Genomic DNA, 25,067 nt, shown 5'->3' with positions numbered 1-25,067 from the left:
GTAACTGAGGATTCAGTCAAGATTTTTTTTTTTTATAACTTACTTATAAATCTGTCAATATGAAAAATGCATTTTGGATAGAATGTTGGAAGAACAATGTACTTTTATCATAAAATAGCTCTATCTACCATATCCAGTAACTTAGGAGACTACATGCAAATACTCTGCCTGATCTGACCAATTATCTGAACTACACAGGCAGGCTGTAGAGGAGGCTCTGCAGTCTATTTCGACACACAGTTGTGGTACGTAATATATACAATGTTTACAGTTTATGTGACGAATAATTAAATGTTCTTGCTTTTCTGGTAAAGTTATTGCATTATAAATACATCTGATTAGCTGTCAAAGATGAGGAATGTTTCCAATTTCCTATTACCTTTGAAAGAATAAGAGGACACTCCAAGCCACACTTGCAAGTTCCATCGGTAAGTAGATATGTTTTAACTTGCTCGACACAGGCCAACACTGAGCCACTTGGACTAAAGATAAAAAGGAAAAACAAAGATATTGTAAAGTGCTGTATAAAAGTTACTATTTAGAGTTTTATGATGAGCTAGTTCAACAGTTTAATAATCAAAATGCTAGCATGAAATTCTTTGTACGCGCGCTGTCACATCTGAACAGAACTGTACGAGATACCAGATTTAATCTTTCCCCCCCAAATTATCAGTAAATAAGGTAGATGCTTCAACTGAATGAACCACAGCACTGAAGTCATAAATAGCAACGTGTACTTGTACTTATGTAGCAACTCCTGACATATCAAAGTGTTCCATGGTGCTTCACAAAATGGGGATCGGACCAGACAAATTAGTGGAAGTGGTCAAAGTAGGTGCTGAGGAGTTTTTTTTGAAGGTGGCAAGAGATGTCTGGGGGGAGAATTCCAGAATGTGGGTGAAATGACTGAAAGCTCTGCCACCAGTGGAGGAGGATTAATATGCTGTGGATTAGAGTTAGAAGATTGGAAGTCGAGAGTGTGGACATAGAGAAGGTTGCAGAGGCTAGGTTGAATGGAGTGGTGGAGGGATTTTAAGCAAGGACAACATATGAACAAATCAATACACAGGAAATGGGGAAATAGATCAGAGAATGGGAAGGTAGGCAAATGGAATTTAGTATGGGACCGGACGAACATCATTCAGTTCTAAATCAGTTAGAGTTAAAAGGAGGACACAGCTGGCTACAAAATTGAGACGTCAAGCCTGCAGAATACAAAGGGAAAATTACCAAAACTTCAAACGTGATGGTTAAATAGCACAAATCACTTGAAACAGAATTGCGTAGTATATAGAATAAGAAAAAGACTAAAGTTCATCAATTTATCAACTTCATAAAAATATGGATCTCATTCCCTCTTCACCCTCAGATAAAGCAAGTTGAATTAGTGAAATACTCCCTCCTCATTTGCTAGATGAACTCTTCCCGTTTGCTGATCAGTCTTCTTTTTCAAATTTCCAGATGCTGGTACAGGAAACTTTGGTTTATCTGGAGGTTGTATGTCCGGAAACCTCGATCTACCGGCAGAAATCAGGAGCCGTTTTGTTAGGTTTTTTCTTCTCGTGACTTTTTTTCTTCTAACAGTCAGGCCTGCAAAGTCTCTCTGAAGCTGTTGCTAAGCTACAGAGACGCTTCTAAGGTACGGGCCGACTGTTTAGAAGCTGTTGCAGTGTTTGTTGTCAGATACAAAGATGAAAACCTCCGTATGCTTCAACATTAACGCTGGTATGTCCGGCAGTTTTGATAGATCGGCAACAGCTCGGTCCCGTCGGTGCCGGCTATAACAAAGTTTCCTGTAGTTCTATGTTCACTTTCTTGTCTGAACAACTTTAAAATGCACTCCAGTCGCAATCATACGAAACATCAAAAATGAGCTTGGTCTTGGCCTTATACCAAACCAAATTGTTGCGTGTACATTAGATCAATGATTGCTACTGCTGCTAGTGTGACCTCATGACAGCCACTGTTCTACCAACTTCAGAGCACAAAATCATTGTGATTATATGTGAAGCAAAACCTACCATTAACTACTACTACAACTTGGCATTGCGCCTTTAACGCAGAAAAATGCCACAAGCTGCTTCACAGAGGTGAGAGGAAAAAAAAAAAAAATGTATGAACCAAAGGAGAGTTTAGAACTTTTTTGGGGTTCTTAAAGGAAGAGAGAGAAGTGTAGCAGCAGAAATCGTGTGTCAATCTCCCTCCCTTGGCCACACCATTGGTGACAAATCCTTTAGCTGCCTCGGTCTTGCTCTCTGCAACTCTATTCATAACCTTTACATTTATCTGCCTCTTGTTCCCACCTTTAAATCTTCAAAATCCATCTCTACAACTGAGCCTTTGGTCACCTCTCCCAACCCCACTACGTGACGCAGCATCAGTTTTCCTCATGTTTAGTTGCAAAGCACCTTGGCACATTAAAGGCACCATATAAATGCAAGATGTTGTTAATAGAGCCTATTCAGTAATTTAAAGGTTATGACACTGTCGTCATTGTTACACACAATTAAAATGGCAATTTTACTTTGGAAGAGCAACAGGATCATGGGTAGAAAGGAAGAACACAGAAAAAAACAGGAGATGTCCAAAATTGGATGAAGAGACAATTAAAGGTGCATGGGAAGTGGCTATCAAGTGACCACATATAGATTAGAGAGAAGAAGAAACACAGAAACAGGCCATTAGCCCCAACCAGTCCGAGCTGGTGCTCATCGTCCATAGGAGCAATCATCTTAATCCCACATGTTTGCCCTTTATTCCACTTGCCTTCAAACACCTATCTAATGTTGGCATGGGTCTCTACTTCAATCAATAACTTCGGTAGTGCATCCCACAGCCTCACAACTATATAAAAACGTTTACCTTGCTCGTTGTCTCAAATACACAGACCACGTGGCAAATTCAACGGCTTGTCCTTTGTCGGTGAAAAGTTGTGAAATTGTAGTTTTTCCCCTCACTGCTACCTACCTTTTCCCCCTCAATTCTACGTTCCCACGTCAAGCATTCAAATGCTGTTGCACAGTAGTTTCATGTTCTGGGGCTTAAACACAGCATATTTTAAAAGGATATAAATTGTGTCATGGATTATCTTTGGTAACAATTGGGTGGTCACCTTTTAGATCCAGTTAAAGGACAAGAAATATAGTAAACATGCCAGTCAAAGAAAAAAGACTTGCATTTATATAACACCTTTCATGACCACCGGATGTCCCAAAGTGCTTTACAGCCAATGAAGTACTTTAAAAAAAGTGTAGACGCGGTTGTAATGTAGGAAACGCGGCAGCCAATTTGCGCACAGCAAGCTCCCACAAACAGCAATGTGATATTGACCAGATAATCTGTTTTTGTTATGTTAATTGAGGGATTAATATTGGCCAGGGCACCAGGAATAACTCCTCTACTCTTATTCAAAATAGCGCCATGGGATCTTTTACATTCCCAAGAGAGCAGACGGGGCCTCGATTTAATGTCTCATCCAAAAGACGGCACCGCCGATAGTGCAGCACTCCCTCAGCACTGCACTGGAGTGTCAGCCGAGATTTTTGTGCTCAAAGTCTCTGGAGTGGGATTTGAACCCACAACCTTCTGACTCAGAGGCAAGAGTGCTGAAAAACAGAAAGCAACTTTAAAATTAATAGGTCATCAATTTGTTTCAAAACATTTGAATGTGAATAAAAAATAGCATCCTAGTGAATTTAGAAAATTCATTAATTTATAGAATTGTTTTTTTGAATAAACCTGAGTTTATGTTGGTCAAGCATAAAATAATTGACCTGGAGTAAAATAACTGGTCTGCTTGATTTAAACCACACTTGTCAGATTGTCAGCTTGGCTCATTAGTAGTACCATCGTCTTTGAGTCAGAAGGTCGTGGGTTGAAGTCCACTCAGGACTGCCAAGACTCGGTTTCCTTAACCTGCCCCATTTCCACCTCCCCTTGCCTTGAATATCTCTTAATGTTTCTCAATGTCTCTCTATCTCTCCTGCTTTCTATCCCATCACTGACCTTCCCTTTTGTTCTTTCATCCCCTCCCCCTTTTCCCAGCCCCCAAACTTGCTTTCCATTTTCTGCTTTTTTCCCAGTTCTGACAAAAGGTCATCCACCTGAAACATTAACTCTGTTTCTCTCTCCACCAATGCTGCCTGGCCTGCTGAGTTTTTCCAGGGTTTCCTGTTGTTATTTCAGATTTCCAGCATCCGCAGTACTTTGCTATTGAGATCATAATGTAGGCTGACACTGCGGCATAATATTGACGAAGTGCTGCACTGTTGGAGGCGCCAGCTTTTAGAGGAGATGTTAAATCGAGTCCCCATCTATCTGTTCAGGTGGATGTAAAAAATGCCGCAGCACTATTCAAAGAAGAGCTGGGGAGTTCTCCCCATCTCCTGACCAACATTTAGCCCTCAAACAATATCAGCAAAAAAAAAATCAACACGTCATTCATCTCTATGCTGCCCTTGGAACATTTCTGGACCTTGCTGTGTGCAAATTAGCTGCTGTTTTTGCCGACATAACAATAGTGAACATAAGAACATAAGAAATAGGAGCAGGAGTCGGCTATTTGGCCCTTCGAGCCTGCTCCGCCATTCAATAAGATCATGGTTGATCTACTACCACATCCCCACTTTCCTGCACTATTCCCATATCCCTTGATTCCCTTAATATTCAAAAATCTATCGATCTCTGTCTTGAACATACTCAATGACTGAGCCTCCACAGCCCTCTGGGGTAGAGAATTCCAAAGATTCACCACCCTCTGAGTGAAGAAATTTCTCCTCATCTCAGCCCTAAATGGCCGACCCCTTCTTCTGAGACTGTGACCCCTGGTTCTAGACTCCCCAGCCAGGGGAAACATCCTCCCTGCATCTACCCTGTCAAGCCCTGTAAGAATTTTGTATGTTTCAATGAGATCATCTCTCATTCTTCTAAACTCCAGAGAATATAGGCCTCGTCTACTCAATCTCTCCTCATAGGACAATCCCCCCCATCCCACGAATCAGTCTGGTGAACCTTCGTTGCACTCCCTCTATGGCAAGTATATCCTTCCTTAGGTAAGGATACCAAAACTGTACACAATACTCCAGGTGTGGTCTCAACAGGGCCCTATATAATTGCAGTAAGACGTCTTTACTCTTATGCTCAAATCTTCTTGTAATAAAGGCCAACATACCATTTGCTTTCCTAATTGCTTACTGTATCTGCATGTTAACTTTGATTCGTGTACAAGGACACCCAGGTCCCTCTGAACACCAGCATTTCCCAATCTCTCACCATTAAAAAACACTCTGCTTTTCTATTTTTCCTACCAAAGTGGATAACTTCACATTTCTCCACATTATATTCCATTTGCCATGTTCTTGCCCACTCACTTAGCCTGTCCATATCCCCTTGAAGCCTTCTTGCATCCTCCTCACAACTTGGATATATTACATTTGGTCCCCTCATCCAAATCATTGATGTACATTGTGAATAGCTGAAGCCCAAGCTCTGATCCTTGCGGTACCCCACTAGTTACAGCCTGCCAACCCCGAAATGACCCATTTATTTCTACTCTCTATTTTCTGTCCGTTAACCAATCCTCAATCCATGCTAGTGTCAGCTGTGTCTCAGCCTCTGAATCAGAAGGTTGTGGGTTCAAGTCCCACTCAGGGACTTGAGCACATAAAAAAAGCTAGGCTGACACGCCAATGCAGTGCTGAGGGAGTGCTGCACTTTCAGAGGTGCTGTCTTTCGGATGGGACGTTAAACCGAGGCCCCGTCTGCTCTCTCAGGTGGACGTAAAAGATCCCATGGCACTATTTTGAAGAAGAGCAGGGGAGTTATCCCAGGTGTCCTGGCCAATATCTATCCCTCAACCAACATACCAAAAAACAGATTATCTGGTCATTATCACATTGCTGTTTGTGGGACCTTGCTGCGCGCAAATTGGCTGCCGCGTTTCCCACATTACAACAGTAACTCCACTTCAAAAAGTACTTAATTGGCTGTAAAGTGCTTTGAGACGTCCGGTGGTCGTGAAAAGCGTTATATAAATGCAAGTCTTTCTTTCTTTTAGTAGATTACCACCAATCCCATGAGCCCTAATTTTGTTTAATAACCTTTTGTGTGGCACCTTATCAAATGGCTTCTGAAAATCCAAATACAGGAAACTTTGGTTTATCCGGAGGTTAACTGTCCGGAATGCTCGATCCACCGGCAAAATTCAGGAGTCGGTTCAGTAAGTTTTTTTTTTTTCGTTGCTTTTTTTTCACCAGTCAGGCTCTGCAAAGTCTAGCTAAAGCTGTTGATTAGCTACAGAGACGCTTGCAAGCTATGGCCGACTGTTTAGAAGCTGTAGGGTTTGTTGCAAGATACGGAGCTCAAAAGCTCCATATGTTTTAACATTAGCGCTGGTTTGTCCAGCAGTTTTGATGGGACGGCAACAGCTCGGTCCCGTCGGTGCCAGATAGCACAAAGTTTCCTGTACACCACATCCACTGATTCCCCCTTATCTATTCTGCTAGTTACAACCTCAAAATATTCCAACAGATTTGTCGAACACAATTTCCCTTTCATAAATCCGTGATGACTCTGCCCAATCCTATTATTATTTTCTAAGTGCCCTGTGACTACACTTCCCATGTAAGTAATTGGCTGTGAAGCACTTCGGGATAAGGAAGCACTTTTGGATAAGGAAATGAAAAGTGCTATAAAAGCAAGTTGTTTCTTTCTAGAGGTGGAAGGGAAAGAGGAGAATTAAAAAAAAAAAAACCTTTTTACCAAGTAAAATATCTTGTTTCAGAGTTTAAAGGAACTGCATGAATGTTATTTCCTAATGTATTTGTTTCATCTTCCGATTGCTGTTGCATTTGCACACATCTTGAAATGTACAAATAAATATTTCAAAAATATTTGTACAAGTGTTAGTTAAGAAGATAAAACTAGTATTCAATTACTGAAGTGGATTAAAAATAATCTTGATGGTGTCTTGCACGCCTTCTAATCAGTAACGCGCACAGGTTCGGTAATCCCACCAATGCCATCAAAAGTTTTTGAACAAGTCAAGAAATCTACTGTACAGCAAATCACTATAATCTTAGAAGCAATGAAATAGTACTTTAGAAATGCTCTTCTCTGGTTGTTAACTACAGGTTTAGTTGAAGTTTGCAGTTACCAGGTTTATAACATTGCTCTCTAAAGAAACATCTTCCTCACTGCAGCGTGCTCAACCCTTCTCTTCTTTCTGAAGTTACCAGTTCGAAGCTCAAAGGTGTCAGCCAAATGTTTGGCTTCTTTCAGGCTTCACCTCACAGTAAACTTACCAGGCTCCCGCTGTTCTCCAAAACTAAATACTCCGTGCATTCTTCTGTAACTTATCAAGAACTACGTTAGGTCAAGTAGTGTATAATTAGTAAGTTAGTCCCTTCTCACCCACAAATGTGGATACTGGGGAATAGTTTAAATACTCCCAAAAAATATTTTACAATAACCCAAAAGTAAGAGTTGTAAAATTCTCTCTCATGTGAAATAAACTGGGCATCATACTGGACCTCGATAGGTATTATTTTTATTTTCAAGTTATTTTGAATTCCACTGCTTCCTGTTTTACACTTGTAACATTTCACAGTCGCAAAGAAAAATTCTGCTTTCAGTCCTACGCTCTGGCAGCTCCTTTCCTGCAACAGAGCACACTGGCGCAATGTGCCACCACACCACCGTTCACATATATTCGGTTTCTAAAATCAGAGCTGAAGGTTTGATGTTCTCCTCAGTTTTAATGCAGACTACTATTATAATTGCATGTGTCCTCGAGTACTTAGAGTCCAAAGCTAGAGCTCCCTGGAAGACAAAAGGAAATAGAGGATAAAATTCCTTTTTCTGTTTAATTTTAATGACAAGTGTCAGGTACAGGATACAGTAGAAACCCAGGCAGAACACAGCATGCAGGGGGGAATTGAAAAAGGATACTTGAAGGGCAAAGAGAGAGAGTATGAGAAAATATTAGCGGGTAACATAAAAGGGAACCCAAAAATATTTTATAAGCATATTAAAAAGTAAAAGGATAGTTAAAAGGAATGGCGGGGCTGATTAGGGACAAAAAAGGAAATCTTCTCGTGGAGGCAGAACGCATGCCTGAGGTACTGAATGAGTACTTTGCATCTGTCTTCACAAAAGAGAATGAAGTTAATGTTGCAGTAGACGAGGGAGAATTGGAGATATTGGATAGGATAAAAATAGAAAGGACGTGCTAAATAAGTTGGCATCACTCAAACAAGTCACCCGGTCCAGATGGAATGTGACATAAGAAAACTACTAGGCACTTGGTCGAAGCGTTAAACAAAGCTTTAATCAACTGTTTTACAACATGGAGGTCTAGTTGTGTCCTTCACTCGTTCCTGTTAAGAATGTCCTGCGCAAGCTGGGCCCATTGCCGAGTATTTATACTCTCCCTGGACAGCGCCACCTGCAGGCCGCTCAGTTGATTCATGCCAGGATGTATCCTAAGTTGCTGAGGGAAGCTAAGGTGGAGATAGCAGAGGCTCTGACCACAATCTTTCAATTCTCCTTGGATATGGTACCAGAGGACTGAAGGTTTGCAAATGTTACACCCCTGTTCAAAAACAGAGTCACTGCTGCTAACGAACCGGAAGCTGCTGCCAACGACTGGACGCTGTGTTGGTTTAATAATAATGTATCATAATATTGCGGGTTGGCTTAAGTTTTAATTTATAATAATTTCACGGGGGGGGGGGGGGGGGGAGGGCTGCGAAAATTTATTGGTTCGGAGCGGGAGCGCCGCGTGATGGGAAAGGAGAAAATTAATAAAAATGGATGTTTGCTGAGTTTTGTTGGCGCAGTTTTTTTTCCCCCCTGATGCAGCTCTTCAGCAGCAGCAATGCTGCCGCCCCCGCTTGGTGCAAAAGTGGGACCTGTAAATTTTTGTTCGGGGCTTGAGGCCTACACCGGGTGTTTACAAAGCCTCCCCGCCGGTTCCACTGTGTCCTTGCGCTCCGGAATCTTTTCTTCGCCTTCCGTCTTCATCACCGTGCCTGCAGGCACCCCCACCCCCCTGCAGTATTTATAGGGCCTATTCTATCGCTGGGAGCGTTCTGGGTAAAAACCACCGCCAATTTCAAACTCCGCATGCGCAACTTCGTCTACTTTACTGGCAGCAATTGCTGCCGTTCAAAAAAAGGGGAGAGGGATAAACCTGTAACGACAGGACAATCAGTCTAAAGTCAGTGGTGGGAAAACTACCAGAGAGCATGGTCATGGACAAAATTAATTCTCACTTAGAGAAACATGGGTTGATCAGGGACAGCCAGCACAGATTTGTTAAAGGTAAATCGTGTCTGACTAACCTGATTGAGTTCTTTGATGACGTAACAGGGAGGGTTGATGAAGGTCATGCAGTAGATGCTACATCTATGGACTTACAGAAGACATTTGATAAAGTACCTCATAACAGACTTATTTGGAAAATAAAAGCAGGCGGTAGTAAAGGGACGTGGTAACTTGGGTACCTTGTCCATTGGCAGGATAGGCGAACCAACGTCAGTGTTTTTGCTCAGGTCAACATCCCCAGCATCGAACCATTGACCACGCTCAATCAGCTCCGATGGGTGGGCCACATTGTCTGCATGCCCGATACGAGACTCCCAAAACAAGCGCACTACTCGGAGCTCCGACATGGCGAGAGAGCCCCAGGTGGGCAGAGGAAACACTTCAGGGACACCCTCAAAGCCTCCTTGAAAAAGTTCAACATCCCCACCGACACCTGGGAATCCCTGGCCCAAGACCGCACAAAGTGGAGGAGAAGCATCCGGGAAGGCGCCGAACACCTCAAGTCTCTTCGCCGGGTGCAAGCGGAAGCCAAGCGCAAACGGCGGAAGGAGTGCACGTCAACCCAAGCACCCCACCCAGACAGACACTGTAGGTCCCGCATTGGCCTCATCAGTCACCTGAGAACTCATTTTTAGTGTGGAAGCAAGTCATCCTCGGTTCCGAGGGACTGCCTAACAACAACGTGGGTACGTAACTGGCTAAGGGATAGGAGGCAAAGAGTAGTGGTGAGCGGATGTTTTTCTCACGAGAGAGATAAATGTGAAGTGATGCTCTTTGGGAGAAACATCATGGCGAGGCAGCATAATATAAATGGTACAATAGCAAAATACTGCGGATGCTGGAAATCTGAAATAACAACAGAAAATGCTGGAAATACTCAGCAGGCCAGGCAGCATCCATGGAGAGAGAAACAGAGTTAAAGTTTCAGGTCTGGGACCCTTCATCACGTTATATTATATAATATAAATGGTACTATTTTGACAGGAATGCAAGAGCGAGGGACTGCAGGGTGCATATTCACAAATCCTTGAAGGTGGCAGGGCAAGTTGATATGACTTTGGTGATCGACCCTCTGGAACTAATTTCCAGCAAATGCACTCAGAATTTTGAAAGACAATGGCAAAAACAGGCGTCCTGGTCAGAACTAAGCACTGTTAAGCTGATTTAATTTATTGTCAATACTATTGTGAATACAAAGAGCCCATACGGCATGTCATACAAAGATTTAGAATTTTGTAAATTTGTGAAGTTTTTGGTGTTGTAAATAGGAGCATTGAATATAAAAACAATTAAGTTATGCTAAACCTTTACAAATCACTGGTTAGGCCTCAGCTGGAGTGTTGTGTACAATTCCTACACTTTAGAAAGGATGTCAAGGCCTTGGAGAGGGTGCAAAAGAGATTTACTAGAATGGTACCAGGGATGAGTGACTTCAGTTATGTGAAGAGGTTGGAGAAGCTGGGATTGTTCTCTTCAAAGCAGAGAAGGTTAAGGGGAGACCGAATCGAGGTATTCAAAATTATGAGGGGTTTTGATAGAGCAAGTAGGGAGAAACGGTATCCTCTGGCAAGTGGCTCGCTAACCAGAGGTGAGAAATTTAAAATAATTGGCAAAACAACTAGAGGGGAAATGAGGAGAAATTATTTCAGAGGGTTATGATGATCTGAAACACACTACCTGAAAGGGTCATAGAAAAATAGTAGCAGGAGTAGGCCATTCGGCCCTTCGAGCCTGCTCTGCCATTCAATATGATCATGGCTAATCCTCTATCTCAATACAGTACCATATTCCCACTCATACCCCTTGATGACTTTTGTGTCTAGAAATCTATCTCCTTCTTAAGTATATTCAGTGACTTGGCCTCCACAGCCTTCTGTGGTAGAGAATTCCACAGGTTTACCATCCTCTGAGTAAAGAAATTTCTCCTAATCTCAGACCTAAATGTTCTACCTCGTATCCTGGGACTGTGACAGGTTTGTGTGTTAATGCGAGGAGCATTCGTAATAAGGTGGATGAATTAGCTGTGCATATAGATGTAAATGGATATATGATGATTGGGATTACGGAAACATGGCTCCAGGGTGCCAGGGCTGGGTACTCAACATCCAGGGGCATTCAATATTCAGGAAAGACAGGCAAAAAGGAAAAGGCAGTGGGGTAGCATTACTGGTTAAAGAGGAGATTAACACAATAGTAAGGAAGAATATTAGCTCTGATGATGTGGAATCTGTATGGGTAGAGCGGAGAAATACCAAGGGGCAGAAAACATTAGTGGGAGTTGTATACAGGCCCCCAAACAGTAATGCTAAGGTTGGGGATGGCATTAAATGGGAAATTAGAGACACGTGCAATAAGGGCACAGCAGTCATCATGGGTGACTTTAATCTACATATAGATTGGTCTAACCAAATTAATAACAATACTATGGAGGAGTAATTCCTGGAGTGTATACGGGATGGTTTCTTGGACCAATATGTCGAGGAACCAACCAGAGATCAGGCCATCTTAGACTGGGTATTATGTAATGAGAAAGGATTAATTAGCAATCTTGTTGTGCGAGGCCCGTTGGGGCGGAGCGATCATAATATGATAGAGTTCTTCATTAAGATGGAGTGTGAAATATTTGACTCAGAGACTAGGGTCTTGAATTTAAATAAAGGAAACTATGATGGTATGAGACATGAGTTGGGTAGGATGGATTGGGGAATGTTACTTAAAGGGTTGACGGTGAATAGGCAATGGCAAATATTTAAAGATTGCATGGATGAACTACAGAATTTGTTCATCCCGGTTTGGCATAAAAATAAAACAAAAAAGGTGGCTCAACCATGGCTAACAAGGGAAATTAGGAATAGCATAAGATCCAAGGAGAGGTCATATAAATTGGCCAGAAAAAGCAGCAAACCTGAGGATTGGGAGCAGTTTAGGATTCAGCAAAGGAGGACAAAGGGATTAATTAAGAGGGGGAAAATAGAATATGAGAGTAAGCTAGCAGGGAACATAAAATCTGACTGTAAAAGCTTCTATAGATATGTGAAGAGAAAAAGATTGGTGAAGTCAAGTGTAGGTCCCTTGCAGTCAGAATCAGGAGAATTTATAATGGGGAGCAAAGAAATGGCCGACCAATTAAATACACACTTTGGTTCTGTCTTCACAAAGGAGGACACAAATAACCTCCCAGAGATGTCGGGGAACATACGGTCTAATGAGAGGGAGGAACTGAATAAAATCAGTATTTGTAGGGAAATGGTGTTAAGGAAATTGACGGGATTGAAGGCCGATAAATCCCCAGGGCCTGATAATCTACATCCTAGGGTACTTAAAGAAGTGGCCCTAGCAATAGTAGATGCATTGCTGGTCATCTTCCAAAATTCTATAGATTCTGGAACAGTTCCCATGGATTGGAGGGTAGCTAATGTTACCCCACTATTCAAAAAAGGTGGTAGAGAGAAAACAGGGAAATATAGACCGGTAGTGGGGAAAATGCTAGAGTCCATTATAAAAGATGTAATAGCAGAGCACTTGGAAAACAGTGATGGGATCGGACAAAGTCAACATGGATTTACAAAAGGTAAATCGTGCTTGACTAATCTACTGGAATTTTTTGAGGATGTAACTGTTAGAATAGATAAGGGAGAACCAGTGGATGTGGTGTATTTGGACTTTCAGAAGGCTTTCGATAAGGCCACGCCTAAGAGACTAACATGCAAAGTTAAAGCACATGGGATTGGGGGTAAGGTACTGACTTGGATAGAGAACTGGCTGGCACACAGGAAGCAAAGAGTTGGAATAAATGGCTCTTTTTCCGAGTGGCAGGCAGTGACTAGTGGGGTACCGCAGGGATCAGTGCTAGGACCCCAGCTATTCACAATATATATTAATGATCTAGACGAGGGAACTACATGTAACATCTCCAAGTTTGCAGATGACACAAAGCTGGGTGGGCGTGTGTGCTGTGAGGAGGATGCAGAGAAACTCCAGTATGATATGGACAGGTTGGGTGATTGGGCAGATGCAGTATAATGTGGATAAATGCGAGGTTATCCACTTTGGTGGCAAAAACAGGAAGGCAGATTATTATCTGAACGGCAATAGATTGGGAAAAGGGGACGTGCAACGAGACTTGGGTGTCCTTGTGCACCAGTCGCTGAAGGTAAGCATGCAGGTGCAGTAGGCGGTTAAGAAGGCAAATGGTATGTTGGCCTTTGTAGCGATAGGATTCGAGTACAGGAACAAGGGTGTCTTGCTGCAGTTGTACAGGGCCTTGGTGAGACCACATCTTGAGTATTGTGTGCAGTTTTGGTCGCCTTATCTGAGGAAGGATGTTCTTGCCATGGAGGGAGTGCAGCGAAGATACACCAGACTGATACCTGGGATGGCAGGAATGACGTATGAAGAGAGTTTGGGTCGATTGGGCTTATACTCGCTAGAGTTTAAAAGAATGAGAGGGGATCTCATTGAAACTTATAAAATTCTAACAGGACTAGACAGGCGAGATGCAGGAAGGATGTTCCTGATCGTGGGGGAGCTCAGAACCAGGGGTCACAGTCTAAGGATAAGGGGTAAGCCATTTAGGACAGAGATGAGGAGGAATTTCTTCACAGAGAGTGGTGAACCTGTGGAATTCTCTACTACAGAAGGCAGTTGAGGCCAATTCATTAAATATATTCAAGAAGGAGCTAGATGTATTTCTTAAGGCTAAAGGGATATGGGGAGAAGGCAGGGACAGGGTACTGAGTTTGGATGATCAGCCATGATCTCATTGAATGGCGGAGCAGGCTTGAGGGGCCGAATGGCCTACTCCTGCTCCTATCTTCTATGTTTCTATGTGACCCCTCGTTCTAGACTCTCCAGCCAGGGGAAACATCCTCCCTGCATCCAGTCTGTCTAGCCGTGTCAGAATTTTATAAGTTTCAATGAGATCCCCTCTCATTCTTCTAAACTCTAGTGAATACAGGCCTAGTCGACCCAATCGCTCCTCATACGAGAGTCCTGCCATCCCAGGAATCAGTCTGGTGAACCTTCGCTGCACTCCCTCTATGGCAAGTATATCCTTTCTTAGGTAAGGAGACCAAAACTGCACACAGTACTCCAGATGTGGTCTCACCAAAGCCCTGTATAACTGACACCCAGGTCCCTTTGCACATCAACATTTCCCAATCTATCAACATTTACATAATACTCTGCCTTTCTGTTTTTCCTACCGAAGTGGATAACCACATTTATCCACGTTATACTGCATCTGCCATGTATTTGCCCAATTACTCAACTTGTCTAAATCGCCTTGAAGCCTCTTTGCATCCTCCTCACAACTCGCAATGTCACCTAGTTTTGTCTCGTCAGCAAACATGGAAATATTACATTTGGTTCCCTCATCAAAATCATTGATATATATTGTGAATAGCTGGGGCCCAAGCACTGATCCCTGCGGTACCCCACTAGTCACCGCCTGCCACCCAGAAAAAGACCCATTTATTCCTACTCTCTGTTTCCTGTCTGTTAACCAATTTTCAATCCATGCCAGTATATTATCCCCAATCCCACGTGCTTTAATTTTGCACACTAACCTCTTATGTGGGACTTTATCAAAGGCCTTCTGAAAATCCAAATACACCACAGCCGCTGGTTCTCCCTTATCTATTCTACCAGTTACATCCTCAAAAAACTCCAGGAGGTTTGTCGAACACAATTTCCCTTTCATAAATCCATGTTGACTTTGTCCAATCCCGTTGTTATTTTCTAAGTGTCCTGTTAGCACATCCTTTATCATAGACTCTAGCATTTTCCCTACTACTGATGTTAGGCTAACCGGTCTGTAGTTCCCGGTTTTCTCTCTCCTTTTTTAAATAGTGATGTTACATTTGCCACCCTCCAATCTGCAGGAACTGTTCCATAATCTATAGAATTTTGGAAGATGACAACTAATGCATCCACTATTTCCATGGCTACCTCTTTTAGTACTCTGGGATGCAGATCATCAGGCCCTAGGGATTTATTGGCTTTCAGTACCATTAATTTCTCCAGTACTATTTTTTTTACGAATACTAATTTCCTTTAATTCCTCCTTCTCATTAGACCGTTGGTTCCCTAGCATATCTGTGAAGTTATTTGTGTCCTCTTCTGTGAAGGCAGAACCAAAGTATTTGTTTAATTGCTCTGCCATTTCCTTGTTCCCCATTATAAATTCTCCTGTTTCTGACTGTAAGGGACCTACTTTTGTCTTCACTAATATTTTTCTTCTTACATACTTGTAGAAGTTTTTACAATCCGCTTTTATGTTCCTTGCAAGTTTATTCTCATACTCTATTTTTCCTCTCTTAATCAATCTCTTGGTCCTTTTTTGCTGAACTCTAAACTGCTCCCAATCCTCAGGATCGGGGAATCATATTCCATAGGAACTTTCAAAAGAAAACTAAACATGTATTGGAAGAAGAATAATTTGCACAGTTATGGGGAAAAGCTGGGGTGTGGGACCAAATTGGACAGCTCTTTCAAAGAGCTGGCACAGGAACAGGCTGCTGGCCTCCTTCTGTGCTGTAAGATTCTATGATTCTACTTGTTGTTACAGATGAGCTGTCACTATTGCTGGACACAACTACCCGTTCTCTTCACAATCCCCTAAACAGGTTTGAAGTATTAAATTCACTGGTACATTTCAGTCCCTATATAATGCTAGACATTTCACAGGGAAGCTAACATTAATATTTTGCACCATGTAAAAAATATCCCAATAAAAAAATACAAATAGAACATGGTCAAAAATAGAGTCTATGTTGAAATATACATATTCTTGTTACTTCTATCCTAGAAACAACTGAAAACATTAAAGTTGGAAACCCCTCAATTTGAGGTAGAGTTCCAGTTATGATGTTAACACACTGGAAAGGTGATATCTCAACACAAGTAGTATAACTGGAACTAATAGGCTTGGTCCATTATATATACCAATTTTTGCCAATTAAAAAACAGTAAATCTTAGGGTAGCCTTAATTGCCCTGTTTAAATACTTCATCTATATTATAAGGTTTTTTCCACTTTGAATGACATGCATCCGCCATGCACCATAGGAGTTATGGCCAAGTTGACTGGTTATGGGGAAAACACATGCTTAGATTACACATTAAATTCTGTTGCGACATTGCAGACAGGCAAGGATGCACACTTCACAATTACAAGGAGGAATACTGGGAACATAAAAAACGGGGAAAATGGCAGAAGAGAAATTTGGCAGCGGTCTCTGTAGCTAGGGAATTGCATTAGCAATAGGGACCATGACTACATCTAATCTAACTTTCTCCTGGGGAGACACAGAAGACCTGTTCCAATTCAAGAGTGATAGATACAATGCAAGGAACAGAGAAGACAACCTGTTTCAACTGAGGAAAGTGTTCGAGAGCAAGGCTGGGGCCTTTTTTTGGACACAGGAGTAGGAGAACTTGTGTGCTTATCTGCCGATCTACAAAGTAATGACGGCATTTTATATTTGTGTTAAGCAAATGATTTCCCTTGTACCAATCAAGTTTGGCTTAACTGTTATAGTGAGACAAAAATACTTAATGAAATAGTATAATCAAGTAGTAGTTAATTTTGTGGCAAAACTCTGCAGAAATATCTTCGATGTGCATTACTATGGGGAAAGTTTATTAAAAACATTACTGCTACATGTATCTGAAAATATTTGAAACCATTGAACTATGGCCCAGCAAAAAAGCGCCTCAGTTACCATCTTGGAATACTACACATGAAATGTTAGTATTTAATGAAGTAAAAGTACAAGTAACAGTTCACCAGTCTGGTCAAAGCATGTTCTGCAATGTCTTAAAATCTATCGACCAGCAGCAAATTATACACCTTAGGCATAAATGATACTTTTATAATTGACATAAATCTGAACTATAAGTGCGCCTCACTCTAGGAGTTTCCAAATGATGTCTACACTATTCTCTCCATGAAGATCTTGGCAATAAAAGCATTCAATTATTATTTTTAAAAAACTACATCACCAATTTCAGCAAGCTTTGCATTTTGCTCACTTTGCAACCATCACAGAATTTCAGCTTAACCAAAGAGTGTTTCTGTTGTACTCTAAATGCACAGGCAATAATGAACAAGAGGTGCAGTCACCCTTGCCTCAGTACACAAAGTGAAACAGAAAGTTAAAATTCAAGGATTTCTGAATTTATATTGAGTTCATCAATCCCATTAGTCTAGGAAAGTACATTTTTGTCTAATTTCAAATAAAATTTTCTAGGCTTCATAATAGCATTGGTGCAGAATAAAGGTCTCAGCAAGTTAAAATGTCCATAAATTAGGAGTTTTATAATTAATTAAGGGTTAATTAATCACTTTGTAGCAAAGGGGCCTTTCGGGAAGAGTGACCATAGTGTGGTAGAATTTTATATTGAGTTGAAAGTGATTTAGTTAAGTCCGAAACTAGGGTCTTAAATCTAAACAAAGTAAACTACGTAGGTATGGGGGCGAGTTGGCTAAGGTAGATTGGGAAACTACATTAAAAGATATGACGGTAGACAAGCAATGGCTAGCATTTAAAGAATAAATACATAATTTACAACAAATATACATTCCTTTAAGGCACAAAACCCCCACAGGAAAAGTGGTCCAACTGTGGCCGTGTAACCGGGGTTCCTGACCTTGTTGCCATGCAACAGGGACGCCTGGATCTGTAGCCATGTACGGGGCTCTCGTACCTTAGTAAGTATACCTCTCTAATCTGGGCTTTTTGATCAACCGGCACCACGCCGGTCCCGGATAAAAAAAGTGTTTCCTGTATAAGGGTAAAGAAGTCTTACTACAATTATGCAGGGCATTGGTAAGGCCACACCTGGAGTATGATGTACAGTTCTGGTCTCCTTACTTAAGGAAAGATTGTCTTGTCTCAGAGGGAGTGCAACAAAGGTCCACTCGACTGGTTCCTGGGATGAGGGAATTGCCCTATGAGGAGGGATTGAGTAGACTAGGCCTACATTCTCTAGAGTTCAGAAGAATGAGAGGTGATCCAATTGAAACATAAAATTCTTAAGGGGCTTGACAGGGTTAATAATGGTAAAATGTTTCTCCTGGTTGGAGAATCTAGAACACGGGGTCACAGTCTCAGAATAAGGGGTCGGCCATTTAGGACTGAGATGAGGAGAAATTTCTTCACCCAAAGGGTTGTAAATCTTAGGAATTCTCTGCCCCAGAGAGCTGTGGATGCTCAGTTGTTGAGTATATTCAAGACAGAGATCGATACATTTTTGGAAATTAAGGGATATGGGGATAATGCAGGCAAGTGGAGTTGAGGTAGATGATCAGCCATGGTTTTGTTGAATGGCGGAGCAGGCTCGAAAGGCCAAATGGCCTGCTCCAACTCCTATTTCTTATATTCTTATGCTCTAATCTTCCCCATCAATAGCCTCTTGTATCAAAACCCATAAATTTAGTTTCTTAATCAACAAGAAAAACTATTCACTTGTGTGTCATAGCACTGTTGAACCTAAGGTGCGAGTTAAGTGTCAGTCTTGCCTCAGTGATAATATGACGCGAGTGTCCTCAACTCCATCCCGCAGCATGCTACCCGCCACCACCTTAGCACAAACCCAGCCCGGCATGAGGTTGAAAAGACCATCCGACAACTGAAGAACAACAAGGCCTCAGGAGCAGATGGAATCCCTGCCGAGGCGCTAAAACATGGCAGAGAAGCACTATTGGTGCGAATACATGAACTCATTTCTCTTATTTGGAAGGAGGAGAGCATGCCAGGCGATCTGGGACGCCGTAATCGTGACCATCTTCAAGAAAGGTGACAAGTCCTATTGTGGTAATTACAGAGCAGTTTCCCTGCTGTATGCCACAGGGAAAGTCATCACAAGAATCCTCCTCAATCACCTTCTCCCAATGGCTGAAGAGCTCCTCCCAGAGTCGCAATGCAGATTCCGCCCACTAAGGGGCACAATGGACATGATCTTCACCGCGCGTCAACTACAAGAGAAATGCAGGGAACAGCACCAACCGCTGTACATGGCCTTCTTTGACCTCACAAAGGCCTTCTACACTGTCAACTGAGAGGGATTATGTAGTGTCCTCCTCAAATTCGGCTACCCTCAAAAGTTTGTCATCGCCCTCCGCCTGCTTCACAACAAGCAAGCCGTGATCCTGACCAACGGTTCCACCACAGACCCAATTCACGTACAAACCGGGGTCAAGCAAGGCGGTGTCATCGCACCAACGCTGTTCTCGATCTTCCTTGCTGCAATGCTCCATCTCACCCTCAGTAAGCTCCCCGCTGGAGTGGAGCTAATCTACAGAACAAATGGGAAACTGTTCAACCTCCGTCGCCGCCAGTCCAGATCCAAGGTCGTCCCATCCTCTGTCATTGAATTACAGTATGTAGACGCGCTTGCGTCTGCGCACACTCGAGGTCGAACTCCAAAACATCATCAACACCTTCACCGAAGCATACGAGAGCATGAGCCTTACATTAAACATCCATAAGACAAAGGTCCTCTACCAACCTGCCCCCACCACACTACTGCTCCCCCGATTATCAAAGTCCACGACGAGGCCTTGGACAATGTGGACCACTTTCCATTCCTCGGGCGCCTACTGTCAACAAGGGCAGACGTCGATGACGAAGTCCAACACCGCCTTCAGTGTGCCAGTGCAGCATTCGGTCGCCTGGGGAAGAGAGTGTTTGAAGACCAGGACCTCAAACCCGGCACTAAGCTCATGGTCTACAGAGCAGTAGTGATACCCGCCCTCCTGTATTCTTCAGAGACATGGATCACGTGCAGCAGGCACCTCAAAGCAATAGAGGTGTACCACCAGGCATGCCTCCGCAAGATCCTGCAAATCCATTGGCAGGATAGGCGCACCAACGTCAGTGTTCTTGCTCAGTCCAACATCCCCAGCATCGAAGCTCTGACCACGCTCGATCAGCTCCGATGGACGGGCCACAACGTCCGCATACATGATACGAGACTCCCAAAACAAGCGCTCCACTCGGAGCACCGACACGGCAAGAGAGCCCCAGGTGGGCACAAGTGCTTCAAGGACACCCTCAAAGCCTCCTTGAAAAAGCGCAACATCCCCGCCAACACCTGGGAATCCCTGGTCCAAGACTGCACAAAGTAGAGAAGTATCCGGGAAGGCGCGGAATACCTCGAGTCTCTTTGCCGGGAGCAAGCAGAAGGAGCGCACGTCAACCCAAGCACCCCACCCACCCGCCCCTTCAACCACCATCTGCCCCACCTGTGACAGAGACTGTAGATCCCGCATTGGACTCATCAGTCACTTGAGAACTCATTTTTAGTATGGAAGCAAGTCATCCTTGGTTCCGAGGGACTGCCTAGGAGGAGAGAAGAACCGGAGCTGTGAGTTAATTGTCAGTCTTGCCTCAGTGATAATACTCTGATGTCTGAGGTTCAGGCCCACTCCAGGATCTGAGCATGTAATCTAGGCTGACGCATATAGAAACATAGAAGATAGGAGCAGGAGTAGGCCATTCGGCCCCTCGAGCCTGTTCCGCCATTGAATGAGATCATGGCTAGTCATCCAAATTCAGTACCCTGTCCCGGCTTTCTCCCCATATCCCTTGATCCCTTTAGCCTTAAGAAATATATCTAACTCCTTCTTGAATATATTTAATGAATTGGCCTCAACTGCCTTTTGTGGCAGAGAATTCCACAGGTTCACCACTCTCTGGGTGAAGAAATTCCTCCTCATCTCAGTCCTAAATGGCTTACCCCTTATCTTTAGACTGTGACCCCTGGTTCTGGACTCCCCCGCCATCAGGAACATCCTTCCTGCATCTAGTCTGTCCAGTCCTGTTAGAATTTTATAAGTTTCAATGAGATCCCCTCTCATTCTTCTAAACTCCAGCGAGTATAAGCCCAATCGACCCAATCTCTCCTCATACGTCATTCCTGCCATCCCAGGTATCAGCCTGGTGAATCTTCGCTGCACTCCCTCCATGGCAAGAACATCTTTCCTCAGATAAGGCGACCAAAACTGCACACAATACTCAAGGTGTGGTCTCACCAAGGCCCTGTACAACTGCAGTAAGACATCCTTGCTCCTGTACTCGAACCCTCTCGCTACGAAGGCCAACATACCATTTGCCTTCTTAACCGCCTGCTGCACCTGCATGGTTACCTTCAGCGACTGGTGCACAAGGACACCCAGGTCTCGTTGCACTTCCCCTTCTCCCAATCTATTGCCGTTCAGATAATAATCTGCCTTCCTGTTATTGCTCACATTTATCCACATTATACTGCATCTGCCATGCTTCTGCCCAATCACCCAACCTGTCCAAATCATACTGGAGTTTTTCTGCATCCTCCTCACAGCACACACGCCCACCCAGCTTTGTGTCGTCTGCAAACTTGGAGATATTACAAGTAGTTCTCTCGTCTAGATCATTAATATATATTGTGACTAGCTGGGGTCCTAGCACCGATCCCTGCGGTACCCCACTAGTCACTGCCTGCTACTCGGAAAAGGACCCGTTTATTCCAACTCTTTGCTTCCTGTCCACCAACCAGTTCTCTATCCAAGTCAGTACCTTACCCCCAATCCCATGTGCTTTAACTTTACATGCTAATCTCTTATGCGGGACCTTATCGAAAGCCTTCTGAAAGTCCAAATACACCACATCCACTGGTTCTCCCTTATCTATTCTACTAGTTACATCCTCAAAAAATTCCAGTAGATTAGTCAAGCACGATTTACCTTTTGTAAATCCATGTTGACTTTGTCCAATCCTGTCACTATTTTCCAAGTGCTCTGCTATTACATCTTTTATAATGGACTCTAGCATTTCCCCCACTACCGATGTCAGGCTTACCGGTCCATAATTCCCCGTTTTCTCTCTATGACCTTTTTTGAACAGTGGGGTAACATTAGCTACCCTCCAATCCAGGGGAACTGTTCCAGAGTCTATAGAATTTTGGAAGATGACCAGCAATGCATCTACTATTTCTAGGGTCATTTCCTTAAGTACCCTAGGATGTAGATTATCAGGCCCTGGGGATTTATCGGCCTTCAATCCCATCAATTTCCCTAACACCATTTCCCTACAAATACTGATTTCATTCAGTTCCTCCCTCTCATTAGACCGTATGTTCCACGACATCTCTGGGAGGTTATAATCCAAAGCAGTACTGAATTGTCAGAGGTGCTGTCTTTTGGTTGAGATGTTAAACTCTGTCTGCCCTCCCAGATGGACTTAAAAGACATCACTTACTTCAAAAATAGAGAAAGGGTAACCTTTTACACTTGAGGAAACATGCTGTGGTAACACCATTCTGAACTAATCAATTTAACCCTTTTCAGTATTGATTCACAACTTTTCTTTTTGCTGGTATAATGAAAGAATCCTCCCTACATCCATTTCTACTCTACACACAAGAATGCTGGATACTGGCATGCCTGCTGTTACCACAAAACAACATTATGCTACTGCTAACTGGAGACGGGCATTCTACTTGATAGATAGTCTGCTATCCAAATGATTGTTAAGAATGCATGCACAATATTCGGCAGAGAGAGAGAGAGGGGGCAGAGAGAGAGAGAGAGAGAGAGAGAGGGGGCAGAGAGAGAGAGAGAGAGAGAGAGAGAGGGGGGCAGAGAGAGAGAGAGAGAGGGGGAGAGAGAGAGAGAGGGGGGAGTGGGAGTGAGAGAGAGAGAGAGAGAGGGGGAGTGAGAGAGAGAGAGAGAGGGGGAGTGAGAGAGAGAGAGAGACGCTCAGGCTGTTTTCCCGATATCTGGTGCCAAGGACTAATCTCCCCCATATATAAAAGTGGAAACAAATCAGACCCAAATAACTACCGCGGCATCTGTGTCAACAGTTGTCTAGGGAAGTTATTCTGCAGTATTCTAAATAGTAGATTACTTGATTTTCTTAACAAACATAATATCCTCAGAAAAAACCAAATAGGCTTTCTTCCAAAACACCGCACCGCCGACCATATCTATACCCTTCACACCCTCATCGAAAAACATAAACACCAAACAAAAAATGGGAAAATATTCGCCTGTTTCATCGACTTCAAGAAAGCCTTTGACTCTATATGGCACGAAGGGCTCTATTATAAACTTCTTCAGTGTGGAATAGGGGGCAAAGTCTATGACCTTATTAAATCAATGTATCTGAAAAACAAATGCGGGGTCAAAATTGGAGACAAACGCACCGATTTCTTCACCCAGAGAAGAGGCGTCCGGCAGGGCTGCAATTTGAGCCCGACCCTGTTCAACATGTACATAAATGAATTAGCAGACATGCTGGAGCAAAGCGAGTCACCAGGTCTCCGTCTCCTGGATGGAGAAGTGAAGTCCCTGTTCTATGCGGACGACCTGGTTCTGCTGTCTCCCACAGAACAGGGATTACAGCAACAACTAGACCTACTCGACAAATACTGCCAAAATTGGGCTCTAACAGTAAATCTAAAGAAAACCAACATCATGATTTTTCAGAAAAGACCCAGATGTCAGGAAAACAAATACCAGTTTACCCTCAGTGATACCACTATAGGACACACTATGAGCTACACCTACCTTGGTCTAACTATTACAGCATCAGGGAGCTTCAGCATAGCAGTGAATGCACTAAAAGAAAAAGCCCGAAGAGCCCTATATGCAATAAAAAGAAAATTCTACAACATCCAAATCCCAATCAAAATCTGGCTCAAAATTTTTGACAGCATAATCCTGCCCATTGCACTGTACGGTAGTGAAGTATGGGGCCCGCTAAATCACCAAAGCTACACTAAATGGGAAAAACACACAATAGAAGCCCTACATGCAGAATTCTGCCGAAGCATCCTTCGCACCCAAAGAAAAACGCCAACAAATGCATGCAGAGCCGAACTAGGCAGATACCCACTGATAATAAACATCCAAAAACGAGCACTAAACTTCCTAAATCACCTCAAATCTAGCTCCCCAGACACCCTTCATTTCAAAGCCTTTCAGACCCAAGAGCTAAACCCAGAAAAGAGTCCCCTGAGTCAGCTGCTACTGAAACTAAGTACTCAGCCGGACCCTGACCAGCCCCAGACCAACACAGCCATCCAAACACCAATCCGAGTGAACCAAATCATTAAAAAATGCAAAGAAACCTACCTGGAACATTGGAACAAAATAACCGAAAGCCAAAGCAGATTAGAATGTTACCGGGCCCTAAAAAGAGAATATAAACTGGCAGACTACCTCACGACCATCAGAGACACAAAACAGAGACAGACCCTCACCAGGTACAGACTAAGCGACCACCAACTGGAAATTGAAAAAGGCAGATACAAGAAATCCTGGCAGCCTAGAGAGAATAGAATATGCGATCAATGTCTGGCTGGAGAGGTTGAAACAGAAATGCATTTCTCCTAAAATGCGAAAAATTCAACACATCAAGAAACATATTATTCAACAAGCTAAGCCAAACAACCCCAGATTTCAAGGAATTGGATGATCTGTCAAAATTGAGATTAGTCCTAGGAGAAGGAGACAGACCATACCTTGGGGCTAAATATGTAACAACATGTCACAACCTGAGGACTGTTTAAAAGTAAGACTGTTTAAAATTAATATTGAACGTACCAAATGAAGTAGAAAGACTGTTTAAAATTAATATTGTTTAAAAGTAATATTGTATATACCCAACAAATGTCAAATCGATTGACACCTACAGAATGTTGGAAAACTGTACCTTTTTGCTATGTAAGCTTTGGCAATATGGTTCTCTGTAAACTTTC

General features: G+C 43.0%; 1 protein-coding gene across 5 annotated transcripts in view; it reads right to left on the bottom strand.

Annotated features, from left to right (window-relative positions):
* The window catches only part of mbd5 (methyl-CpG binding domain protein 5), a 236,049-nt gene that overhangs the window by 102,541 nt on the left and 108,441 nt on the right, over positions 1-25,067 (bottom strand). For all 5 annotated transcript variants that reach the window (XM_085986680.1, XM_085986681.1, XM_085986684.1 and 2 more), the window contains exon 3: positions 380-482. In XM_085986680.1, coding sequence (XP_085842806.1) covers positions 380-482 — 103 coding nt within the window. The remainder of the gene's footprint in view (positions 1-379; positions 483-25,067) is intronic.

Source organism: Somniosus microcephalus, chromosome 4, assembly GCF_052327205.1.
Source record: "Somniosus microcephalus isolate GS21.2 chromosome 4, FLI_Smic_1.0, whole genome shotgun sequence".
NCBI lineage: Eukaryota > Metazoa > Chordata > Chondrichthyes > Squaliformes > Somniosidae > Somniosus > Somniosus microcephalus.
Note: the sequence above shows the minus strand (reverse complement) of the source record. Positions and strands in the feature narration are given on the sequence as shown.